General features: G+C 37.8%; 1 protein-coding gene across 4 annotated transcripts in view; it reads right to left on the bottom strand.

The window, feature by feature from the left end:
• Positions 1 to 261: 261 nt before the first annotated feature.
• LOC125751913 (protocadherin-9) overlaps positions 262 to 13,018 on the bottom strand; it is a 180,531-nt gene continuing 167,774 nt past the window's right edge. For 3 of the 4 annotated variants that reach the window (XM_049031393.1, XM_049031351.1, XM_049031341.1), the window contains exon 4: positions 262 to 1,946. In XM_049031393.1, the coding sequence (XP_048887350.1) occupies positions 1,597 to 1,946 (350 nt within the window). In that variant the 3' untranslated portion in view covers positions 262 to 1,596. The remainder of the gene's footprint in view (positions 1,947 to 13,018) is intronic. The other variant, XR_007400815.1, reaches the window with a different exon arrangement.

A 13,018-nucleotide genomic window follows, 5' to 3' on the forward strand; every position in this document is an offset into this window, starting at 1 on the left:
ATAAGGATACAATGTTGTGCAGAGGTGTACTTTACAGTCGCGGTGGAGAGTGGGGGGGGGGGGTGAATGTTTACTTCTTACGAGTGGGGCCGTATCAGAAAATAATTGAGAAGCACTGGCTTGCTGTATCATAGGTAATATCTTTCTTGGTATTGACCATCATGGTCATCATGAATAAAACAAAACAAACATGTCCATATTCAAAACATTTATTGCAATAACCGGATACCTGTATAGCAGTAACAAGGATTAACCGTTTAAATACTTATGTCAAACACCCTCACAACTAACAAACATACTGCAGTAAGCAATTCACTCCATCCCACGTTGTCTTTATACTGTGACAAACATCATGAAAGTGCCATTGAAAAAGACAACATCCTAAATGAGGTTTCTAAATGAATTTCATCTGAATATGACAACATAAATTTATTTAAAGCAGCATTTTTGCATGCTATTCAACTGTTAAAAAATGGCTTTCATGCCTTAAAAATGCTTTTTTTTGTTTATATAATTTTTGTCCTCTGTGCATGCTTCTATGATGATGTTTGAGTTTATGACATTTATTTTATTCTGCTAAACACTGATCTGGTTTTAGCCAAACATTTGCTTATTAAGGTAACAAATGCTGATGCAACTATTTGAAGTGTCTTTTTCTAATATTTCCCTAACCACCTCTATCAGCATGATATTTGGTATTGTGAAACATAATGCATGTTTAAGGTAAGCACAATTACCTTCAATCAAGTAATCTACAATGGTGAACTTAAATAGCAGTAACATTGTATTTTACAAATGTATTTCTGCCCCCATCCCCTCCACTAAACATATTCATTAATAGAACCTGTACTTTTGTTAATAGTAAGAAATAGTTTGGAAAAAGAAGTGCCATATTTTTGTTGAAGATGCTGAGATAAATACAATCATATGTGGAAAAGAACATAAAACTAGTGTTCACGTGTTTTTTTTTTTTTTTGAGAGTTGGATATGTATTTTCTCTTTCAGGAATAAATATGTATCCCATGATGGCTGGAGAGATCAATCAAAAAGCAATACAAGCCAATGACAAATTAATATTAACAACAACCATGAAACACTTTCTTATCCTGTATAAATATTACAGGTACATACAATTTGTTAGTATTTCTTCTATTTACAAGCACTTCAACAATAATTAACTCAACAAGTGTTCACTTACAGTGTTAATATCAAAATCTTAATTTTCTTTTATGGTATTGATTAATATGTTGTAGCCTCAGACCAGCTCAGTAACATTTACTACACAATATTTGCATATTGGTCAACAGTTTTTTTTATTGTTCAGAAAAGCCTTTTAGTAAACATACTGCCAGTAATTGTGGGTTTTCTGTCTTTAAAGTTAAATAACAAACACTATCTAAAATCAGAGTCTTACATTTTACAAAATACTATATCATTTGTCGGGTCAACAAAAGTAGAATGTGCAGTTTACATCCCGCAATAGCACAAGTCTAGTGGCCTACTTGGTAATTTCTGTAACTATCACACAGCAATAGCATTAGTTTACTTAAAAATAGGCAAGGACAGACTGCCCAACAGATATATTCAGCAATGTATTTATAGCTGGTGTTCCTTTGGGTTCTCAACAGCTGATGTTTCTTTATAGGACTTCAAGCTTGCCAGTGGAATGTCTGACATCTGGTTTCCATTGCTAAAATGTCCTTCAGCACTACCAAACTTCTCCCGGCTGTTATCACTGTTCCAGGTTCTTGTCAGAGAGTGCCCGTTCAATAGTTTGTCTTTGGCCCAATCCTTTTGATTGGCAAAGGCAGAAATAGGCGATTTAGGCTGCTGATATGATCCCAGAGCTGGTGGCATCCAACAGTTATCTGAGTGACCCAACACCAGACATTCCTGGGTGCACATCTCTGAGGCTTCAACAAGTCCCCTGCGTCCTAGTAGGCCATCTAAAAACATAGAAAACATAGAAAATAACAATTATAAGAATGGGCATATGAAAACATCAAACAACAACAACTATAATAATAATAATAGTCATAATAATAAAAAAACAACAATAATAATAATAATAATATTATTATGCCAAAATGTCACATGAATTTTGAATGAAATACATAGTGAGTTCTATTGCATACTTAATTAGTAATCAACTGAGAATGTGTGGCTGTAATCAGCAGGTCAGCGGTTCAAAAGCCTCAGCACGTTTGCGGGTCCTTGAGCAAGGCCCTTAACTCCCGGCTCCCTGGGCGCCGCTACAGGTGGCAGCCCTTCGCGGACAGCTTACTCTATAAAGAGCAAGTTGAGGGAGGCGTAAAAGACAGTTTCCCCACGGGTATCAATAAAGTATCAATTATTATTATTATTATTATTATTATTGTGTTTTACCATCGCACTTACACTACTATGCACACATATAGAAGGCAACTGTTGGTAATTCAGTAGTATGCCCTGCTCAGATTTCATTAATAATTTATTGGAATAACTAGGGATATTTGGTAATAAATTATCATGTGCTTATTTTTTGTGCTTGAGGTTAACTTGAAATATAAAACCCTACAATAAGCAGTATTATATATTTAGCTGATGTCTCTTACTGATTTATCGGGTAATGCTTGTATCTAAGCAGTGCAAAAAAAAAACTGTTGTTCTAGCAGCTCATATGTAGTAATTTTACAACTTGGTCTTTATATATCAGATATGTAGTGGCCACTTTAGACATATATACAAACTGATGTATCTCTCTTTGTGTTATAACCTAGTTTTCAGCAGTTACCCATCTCATATACAATAACTCCTGAATTATATTGCTAGCACAACTTTCCAAAAGTGGCTTCTATCCCAGTGAACTTCTGGCACTGTTCTCCCACCCCTTTGAAATAAAATTGTTCCCTGGGTAAAATACGAAACTACTGTGATGCCGTATAACCAGATGTTGTTACATTTGCACAGATAATGTGTTTCTTGAATCTCACTCCTCTGAGACGAAGTGCAAAGTACCATGACCAAATTTGTTATCTAGCTGTAAGTTAATGGGACATGCAACCACTCACTGGATCAAAAATGTAGTAATTTCATAACTTGTAAGTGTCCGGTTTCCCTGAAAGTGAGCTAAAGTGTTACTGTTGCCATTCTGGTGGTATGTGTGTGTTTGCATTTGAATGCATGAGGTAGAATGTGTATAATAAGGCATAGAAATATACAAAAATACCATCTGGTGAAGCAAAATTTAATAAGCTTGCACACCTGGCTTCAAATAATTATATATTCCAGTGCTGATAATTAAATTGATAACTGGTACCGGTACTACTACTGTGTATTTTACTTAAAATAAAATTGAAATGCAAGAGTGAAATAGATGTATGTAGTATAGATATATGATAAATTGTATCATGTTAACTTGGATGACCATGCACAATAAATGAGCCCCATAATCAGTATGTGAAAATATACCTGCATATTTCCTTTCGGTAACAGCAGGTAATTGCAGTACATTATGGTGTGTAGAATCTTGTAGCCACGATCATTTATGAACAAATTTTGACCTCTATGTCTTTGCATTTAATTGTATTTGTCATTGTTAAGTATATAATATAATCTGCAAGGTATCCATTATTGTCACAGCAAAAATATTCACGTTTCAGGTCGTATCACACTTCTGAGTTACTAAGCTAAGTAAGAACAGTGTAATTTAAGTTTTCAACACAAGCTAAGTGCCTTACATCTTATGTTTTGTTCACAAATTACAATATTGAGACTTTTTGTGACCCTCACTACCACCACACACATGAATCATACATTCCCACTCAGTTCCCTATTACAGAACCTTCAGAGTGAATTGATGTAAATTTGCCACCTTTTTGTCCTCAAAGAGGAGCATGCCACCTTATACATAAGAGACTCAGCCTTAAATGTAGCTCAAGCTTAAACGATCAAAAATCATTTTCATGTAATGATTGTTGTGGCTCTCTAGACTGCCTAACCTGCTCCCTGCGGGGAAGTCCATCCTGATAACTCGCAATAATGTGCTCATAAGAGTATGAAGGAGAGTTACATTATGAGAGCAATGTGAGCAATTGTAGGGGATAAATTAAAGACAATGCAGTAGTGACACCTAAATTAATTTCACAAATGAGATTTGTGGGGAAATGATGCAGAGCTCAGAGAACCACATATTTTTAATTAACATCTGAGGATGTCCCACAGTTCAAAGGCAGTACATATATTGTGTACAGGGAGACTTTCAGATTCACTAGGCTTATGCTGAGATTATGCCTAAGCTCATCCTAGTCTCATTTGTCAACTAATTCCTGCCATATAACCTGTCATTACATAGTTCATTTTCTACCCAGGATGCTTGATCCTGTAATTATACAGGGGATGCAGGTAACTCATCATTTAGTCAACATATCTTATTCCTGAGAATTACTGTAGTAAATTTAATTATCATTTAAAGCCCTTTATGTACTGTGAAAAAGAAAATGTTTAAAACTATTTATATAGGTAAAAGGTGTATATATTCCAAAAACAAAGAACAATTTATCATTACAACCTATGAAAATTAGTAGTAGTAGAACAATAAAAAAATTCTTCTGTTCTTCAAAGTTTCTGATATCTTTTTTGATGTTACAACATGCCTTCAGCTCCCAAACCTCTCCCCAGGGCCACTGCAGCCATGATTGTCATGCCCCTTCTGTGTGCCACGTCCTCCTCTCTACCACGTGTGGTTTGCAGTGCTATTTTGCAGTGCTATGTTTGTTAGTTTATCATGCCCTGAATATATCCCACGTTTACCTCGACTCCTCGGACTCCTGCCCTTGTTTCCTGTCTCCGTACCCAGCGTAAATGACAATGATATGCTTTTGCTGCATTTCACAACCAGCTTATTTAATTAATTACTTAAGTTAGTAAAAACAGTCAATGAAGTATTGGTTATCCATACCAGGTGTGCTAGTGGTCCAAAAATATTTAGGTATGTTGGATGTTTGCTGCAAAAACCGGTTTCAAATTGGCTATGCTGATACACTTTGAAAGCCATAATATCATAAATTTATGCCATCATGAAGATCATTTAAACATTTTTTTGATTGCCTAAGGTTTTTACTTAGTACTGTATATACATAAGCACAACCAATCGTGCTTAAGGGAATTTGATTAAATCTACACCCTCCACAATATCTTTCATTGTTCATATGCTGCAAGTGAACAAATTCATATAGCATGGTTACTACCACCACCACCACCATTACTACTACTACTACTACTACTACTACTACTACTACTAATAATAATAATAATAATAATGAGGAAGATGAAGATCATGATAATATGAAGTTTTGTATTTCAAATACAATTTATCACTAAACATTCATTTGTGATGTCAGGTGCAACTGTTTAGAATTTGCATTTCATGCAATATGTAAGGAATAATTGACGACGGGCCATTGAATTATTAGAAAATAATGCACACCCGAGGTGGTAATGCTATTACACCTCGGGTGTGCATTATTTTCTAATAATTCAATGGTCCGGAGTCAATTATTCCGCTTATACTACGGTTGCCACACCTCAAGACATCGATCAGATGATATATTTCAAGGGATTCGTCCGGTTTTTCTACTTAAATCGCTATTATGAGTAGGATTATTTCTTCCGCATCTCATCCAACGACTCTTTTGCTAGTTCCAAAACGTCATTTTAAAGCTGGCAATGGTAAATACACTGAACAAAAATATAAACGCAACACTTTTGTTTTTGCTCCCATTTTTCATGAGATGGACTTAAAGATCTACAATTCATTCCAGATACACAATATTACCATTTCTCTCAAACATTTCTCACAAATCAGTCTAAATGTGTGATAGTGAGCACTTCTGCTTTGCTGAGATAATCCATCCCACCTCACAGGTGTGCCACATCAAGATGCTGATCTGACATCATGAGTAGTGCACAGGTGTACCTTATACTGCCCACAATAAAAGGCCACCCTGGAATGTGCAGTTTTGTCTCACAGCAAAATGCCACAGATGCCACAAGCATTGAGGGAGCGTGCAATTGGCATGCTGACAGCAGGAATGTCAACCAGATCTGTTGCTCGTGCATTGAATGTTCATTTCTCAACCATAAGCCGTCTCTAAAGGCGTTTCAGAGAATATGGCAGTACATCCAACCGGCCTCACAACCGCAGACCACGTGTAACCACACCAGCCCAGGACCTCCACATCCAGCAGGTTCACCTCCAAGATCGTCTGAGACCAGCCACTCAGACAGATAATGCACGGCCCCATGTTGCAAGGATCTGTACACAGTTCTTGGAAGCTGAAAATGTCCCAGTTCTTGCATGGCCAGCATACTCACCGGACATGTCACCCGTTGAGCAAGTTTGGGATGTGCTTGACCGGCGTATACGACAGCGTGTACCAGTTCCCACTAATATCCAACAACTTCGCACAGCCATTGAAGAGGAGTGGACCAACATTCCACAGGCCACAATTGACAATCTGATAAACTCTATGCGAAGAAGATGTGTTGCATTGCATGAGGCTAATGGTGGTCACACCAGATACTGACCGGTTCTGAGTCCCCAGACCCCCAATAAAGCAAAAAACTGCACATTCCAGGGTGGCCTTTTATTGTGGGCAGTATAAGGTACACCTGTGCACTACTCATGATGTCAGATCAGCATCTTGATGTGGCACACCTGTGAGGTGGGATGGATTATCTCAGCAAAGCAGAAGTGCTCACTATCACACATTTAGACTGATTTGTGAGAAATGTTTGAGAGAAATGGTAATATTGTGTATCTGGAATGAATTGTAGGTCTTTAAGTCCATCTCATGAAAAATGGGAGCAGAAACAAGAGTGTTGCGTTTATATTTTTGTTCAGTATATTAAAATTTACTTTCGGAAAATCGTCTGTCATGTTGTTTTTGTTAGTCCTGTGTGCTGTATAGGTACTGTGCGCTTATTTCCGTTATTACAGTTAACTATGCGAAGTGATATGGAACTGTAATGCGGTCAAGAGAGCTACCTGGAACTACGTTTGCCGTGCGTTTATCTGAAAATAATTGCACACCTCAGAACGTTCGTCAGCCAATCAGATTCAAGCATTCAACGGTGCCGTAGTATAATGGAAGGTATAAAACATACAAATATACTTGTGTCTTCTCATATGAATTGCCATATAACTGTCCAAACCATTTTCATGTATGTACGTGGTCCAGGAGCTTATCATCAGATAAAGCATAGCTGGTCAAAACCAAAAAGAGATGAATATTAGTCAATGTCTTCTTCAGGGAGAAAAGGATCTGCATGTTTCATGTGAAAAATAATCAAACCCACTATTATTTCCTCACTAGAATTAAGTCAATGCTGCCATGATTTGCAATTCTTGAATTAGATATGAGCATAACAAAGTACACAAATCAGTCCAGAAAACAAAGCCATGAATATCTCTAAGGTTCATGAAGCATGAGTTGTTTTGTACCAAAGGAACTCTGTTTGACATTCATTTACAGATGAGTATTATCAAGGGATTCTCTTCAATGCTGGTGTAACGAAACATGGATAATAATTAAATAGCTGCTGAATTTAAGGCTGACTGAAACCGACAGTCATTAATTGGAAAATAGTAGGAATAATAATTATGAATAGCTGGGAATATTTTCTCTATTTAAAAATGTAAATCAAAACACATTTTGACTTTAAACAGGAAACCCAGGCAAACTAAGGCATTGGGAATGAATATGGAATAAAATTAACAAAATTTAACAGGATGTGGGATTTGCATAAATCTGGATTCCAGGTCACTTAGCAGTGAAACAAAGCAGAATACCATGTACATATTCCTTATTAAGAACAAGGAGCAGCAGAGAATCAGTACAATAAAACCTGCTCATCTTACTCTCTCTCCCAAGGTTGTTGATCACTATGCCCCTCCCCCCTCATAATATATTATTAAATCAAAATAGCACACTTGTTACCATTCTTTGGGTCTTCTTATACTCTGTTCTTTAATTCTTAGCAATTGTATGAGGAAAAACAATCATTTGCAAGTAAAATCACTGCAGCAAAGAGGACTAACACTTTACTTCAGGCCATATGTTTAACTACATATATTGGTCATAGACAATGCTGTATTCATACTAAATGGTGGTAAGTTACTCGTGTTCTCTACTGTGAACACCCGTGTAAAATAATCATTAAATTCATTTACTATAAGAAGTTCCTTTTCAATTATAAGGCCTGCAAGTTTTCTTTTACGTATACTACAACGTCACTTCTCTTCTTTCCTATCCGGTCTCTACGGAACAACGTATAATCATCCATATTGTATTATTCACCATCATTGTCGCTCATCCATGTTTCAGTTATTCCTGTAATATCGTAAGAGGCAGATGAAATTAAAGCCTCTAAATCATGAATTTTGTTTGTAATACTCCTAGCATTTAAGTAAAGACCGCAAAGGGTAGGCCTCTTCCAGTACCCACTTTTAATATTAATTGAGGCTTTTTGTCTCTCCCCACCTATATTCTTAACTAAGCTCACTACCCCCCCAGCCCCTAGTTTAAACATTCCTGAACAACTCTACACATACTGTACGCCTCCCCAACACACTAGTTCCCCTCTGGTTCAGATGCAACCCATCCGGCTTGAACAGGTCCCACCTGTTCCAGAAGGTCTTCCAGTGCCCCATAAACGTAAACCCTCTTTCCTACACCACCCTCTTAGCCACGTGTTTAATCTCCTTATCTCAGCTAACTGTACGTGGCACTGGAAGTATTCCAGAGAATACCATCATGGATGTTCTGCTTCTAAGCTTATCCGTGACTTCTATAAATTTATCCTGCCGAACAGCCCTCATACCCTTGCCTATGTCATTGGTGCCAACATGCACCATGACCACCGGATCCACCCTGGCTGGGGCCAAAAGCCTGTCCACATGATTTGGAAGGTCCTCTACCTGGGCACCATGCAGGCAAGACACCATACGGAACCCTCTATTATGGGTGCGCACATAACTATCTACACCTAATAATTGAATCCCCTATTACCACAACCTCCCAAGGGCCCACCTACCTCCCCAGTCTCTTCTGGCTCTAAAGCTGGAAGCACCTGAAAGTGGTTAGACACTGTCATTTCAGGTGATGCTGCCTCTGTGTACTGTGTACGCCCTTTTCTACGTCTACGTTCTACGTTCACCCAGCTCTCTCGACCTCTCTGCCCTTCATTCTCCCCCCTCCCCGCTTGTGACGTACACACCATCTACCTAATAGGCATATTCACCCTCTCCTTTAACTCATTGTTGTGCTGGATGAGAGCCAGTTGCTCCTCGAGGTCACGAACCTTGACCATGAGTGTGTCCACTAACTTACATCACTTGCAGATCATTCTCTATCATTCTATTTTTTATTCTGTAGGTACTACACACATTTCATCCTTTATTTTACTCATTTTTACTTCCATCACAAATGATTGTATCTGCCTTGATGCCTAAATTGGAACCAAAAACATCATAAAAATTTAGTCTGAAGTATCTTGAACACAACCTTAAACATTCCACAGATTAAGACAATCTGCACTGTTCCTCAGACAGTGATAGATCTTAAATGTGATGCGGCATCTGAAACAAAGCCTGACTGAGATGTATAATGAAAGAACACTTCACTGTCAAGTAAAGGCATTGCTTTGTTGCTGCCCCCCCCTCCTAGACACTATAAATACTGAATCAATATGGATCCCCTAAGAGAAAATGGAAGTAAGAAGTACATAAACAAACAACTAAATCCTTTTTCAATATTTCTCAATAATGTAATGATTAACAATTTTACAATTAATAAAAAATGTAATTTTGCAATTATTAATAAACATATAATGATAACAAAAATATATAGTGTGAATTGTTCCTCATAGTATATGGCTTAAAGCATTCTTTACTGAATATGTCTGTCATTTAATTTTATAGTTTTTGTCCATTCATTCTACTCTTTACACTTTGAAAGAATAATCTATGTACTATATTGCCAAAACTATTGAGACAGCCTTACAAATCTTTGAATTCAGGTGTTCCAAACACTTCCATAACCACAGGTGTATAAATCCAAGCACTAAGGCATGCAGACTGCTTCTATAGTACAAACATTTTTGAAAGAATGGATCACTCTCAGGAGCTCACTGAATTCAAGCATGGTACCGTGATAGGACGCCACTTGGCCAATAAGTTAATTCGTGAAATTTTCTCACTACTAAATATTCCACGGTCAACTGTTAGTGATATTATAACAAAGTGGAAGCAATTGGGAACAACAGCAACTCAGCCACTAAGTGCTAGACCACTTAAAATCGCAGAGTGGGGAAAACGCATGCTGAGGCGCATGGAGCGCAGAAGTTGCCAACTGTCTGCAGAGTCAATAGCCACAGATCTCCAAACTTCACGTGGCCTTCAGATTATCTCAAGAACAATGTGTAGAGAACTTCATGGAATGGGTTTCCGTGATCGAGCAACTGCATTTAAGACTTACATCACCACGTGCATTGCAAAGCATCAGATGCAGTAGTGTAAAGCACGCTGCCACTAGGCTCTAGAGCAGGAGAGACGTGTTCTCTGGAGTGACAAATCATGCTTCTCTGTTGGGCAATCCCATACACGAGTCTGGCAGTTCGCAGTTGCCAGGAGAATGATACTTGACTGACTGCATTGTGCAAAGTGTAAAGTTTGGTGGAAAGCGGATTATGGTGTGGGGTTGTTTTTCAGGGGTTGGTCTTGGCCCCTAAGTTCCAGTGAATGGAACTCTTAATGCTGCAGCATTCAAAGCCATTTCGGACAATTTCATGCTCCCAACTTTGTTGGGGAGGGCCCCTTCTTGTTCCAACATGACTGCGCACCAGTGCACAAGGCAAGGTCCATAAGGACATGAATGAGAGAGTCTGGTGTAGAGGAACTTGACTGGCCTGCACAGAGCCCTGACCTCAACCCGACAGAAAACCTTGGGATGAATTAGAGTGGAGACAAATTTTTTTGGGGAAGTGGGGAGGGTGTAAAGAGTACATTTTGGCGGTGTTGCAGAAATATTTTCATTATACTGCAGTATTTTTGTTTGGTGAAATTAATTGTGGGGTGAACCCCCCCCCCCCCCCCCCCACACCACCACCCATACCCCGCTCAGCAAAATTTATCATGGGGAAATCTGATCGTGAAATTCAGCCCTAGTCCTAGTCAGTAATGACACTTGATAAAACAGACAGATCTGGCGAACCTGATTATATCTAACTGAATTTTGATAAAGATTTTTTTGAGAAGTCAGGAAAGTGTGCAGGGTAGACTTAAGAGATAATGTTTTCGGTTTACTGTGGAATTCTCATTCATGGGTGACAGAGTTATGCATGACCCGGACTCAGAATATTCAGATAAAACATGTTTTGGCTTTCAGAATTCCTGTTGATCCATCCAGTAATTGTACAAATGGTAGAGATTGGGGGATTGTGTACAAAGAGTAAGGATTAGATGATGATGGCTCTCTTTGGGGAATATATTGTTGCCATTTCGACAGGATCTTTCCTAGGTAGTAAATATTTATTACGAGATAATGCGAAAATATTGTGAGATTCTGCAAAAAAAATGTATGTCATTTCACAAAAGTTGTTGAGATAATGTTGAAGTATTGTGAGATCTTGCAAAAGCACTCATTTTTTTCTCCTTCCATTATTTTTTCTGCTCCCAAGTTCCCTTAGGTGCTCCATAAATCTGTGGATGATTCTAAATGGGTAAAACAGATATATGTGTACATTGGTCTCCAAGCTATGCCGCTTAACTACATATAATAGTTCTTAATGCCACAGCTTTCTTGAAGCTTTGAAACTGTCCTTTTTTTAGAAGAAAGTATTCTTTTGGAGCTAAGGACCCTCCTAATATAATACATAATCATAAGAAACTAAGAACTAAGAGCCGGGGTGGGTGGTGGGGGTATAATGCTTGTGCCATGTGGAGGAGTTCTCTTTAGTTTTTGTGTTTTGTGAAACAGATGATTATTCCAGCATTTCAATTGATAAAATAGAATGGTGGAAAATAGTTAGAGCCCCAGGGGGTTATGAACCTGAGGTTGAATGCCCATGAGTTATTGTACAATCTGTGACACCCATAGTAGGCTAAATGTCTCCCTCATTACCCCTGAGGAATAGATACATATATACATATTTCTGGCCAGCAGAAAGAAAAATGAAAACACTTTACAGACTAGTTGAAAAGAAACTGAAGCTATAAAAGCAGCAGTTCTCTAATGCTCTTACTATTTATCATTTTTCCATATATTTATAATATTAGATATTATGCTTGCCCTCAGCCCTTCATGTGTAGAATGTGCACATGTAGCCTGTGTTTGTTTATGAGTAAGACAAAAATGCATCAAGTTCATTCCTGAGTCCACAATATATATTATGGCATACCAAACAGGAAGTATTTAACCATATTTGACCTTGTACATTTTTCTTGAGCTACAAATCACTGCGACACTAACTGCAAAAGCAGTTCAAACTTCTTATTTGCTAGAAAGTAAACTGAAATGTCACAAATGACAATTAAACTATTGATGATTCTAATAGCTTTTCTTTTGTTCCTTTCTGTATTTGTGCATTTAGCATAGCTTCTCATTTAGGAAGATGGGTGCGACTCCTGATCATACAAATGCCAACATGATTTCACTCTACTATGAACAAACAAACAGAAAAGACAGATTTGAAAACCTATAAAAGTTTTTCAATCTTTCAATTTTGGTTGGTGTCAGTGTCAGTGGTGTTTTTGATTGGAGACTGAAGGGAGACATGGAAATGAGGGCCTGGAGAAAACACAGTGCTCCTGGACATCTTACATGGCTAACAAACTGTCTGACACTGAAAGGCTTGCCTTATTCATTTTTTGTCTCTTCTTTAGTTAAAGATTTTCTTATTCCATGTCTTGACTGAATTTTCTTTTTTTCTGAAAAAATTATATATATATAACCATTTCTCTGCATCTCTTCATGTCTTA

The sequence above is a fragment of the Brienomyrus brachyistius genome, chromosome 1, assembly GCF_023856365.1.
Source record: "Brienomyrus brachyistius isolate T26 chromosome 1, BBRACH_0.4, whole genome shotgun sequence".
NCBI lineage: Eukaryota > Metazoa > Chordata > Actinopteri > Osteoglossiformes > Mormyridae > Brienomyrus > Brienomyrus brachyistius.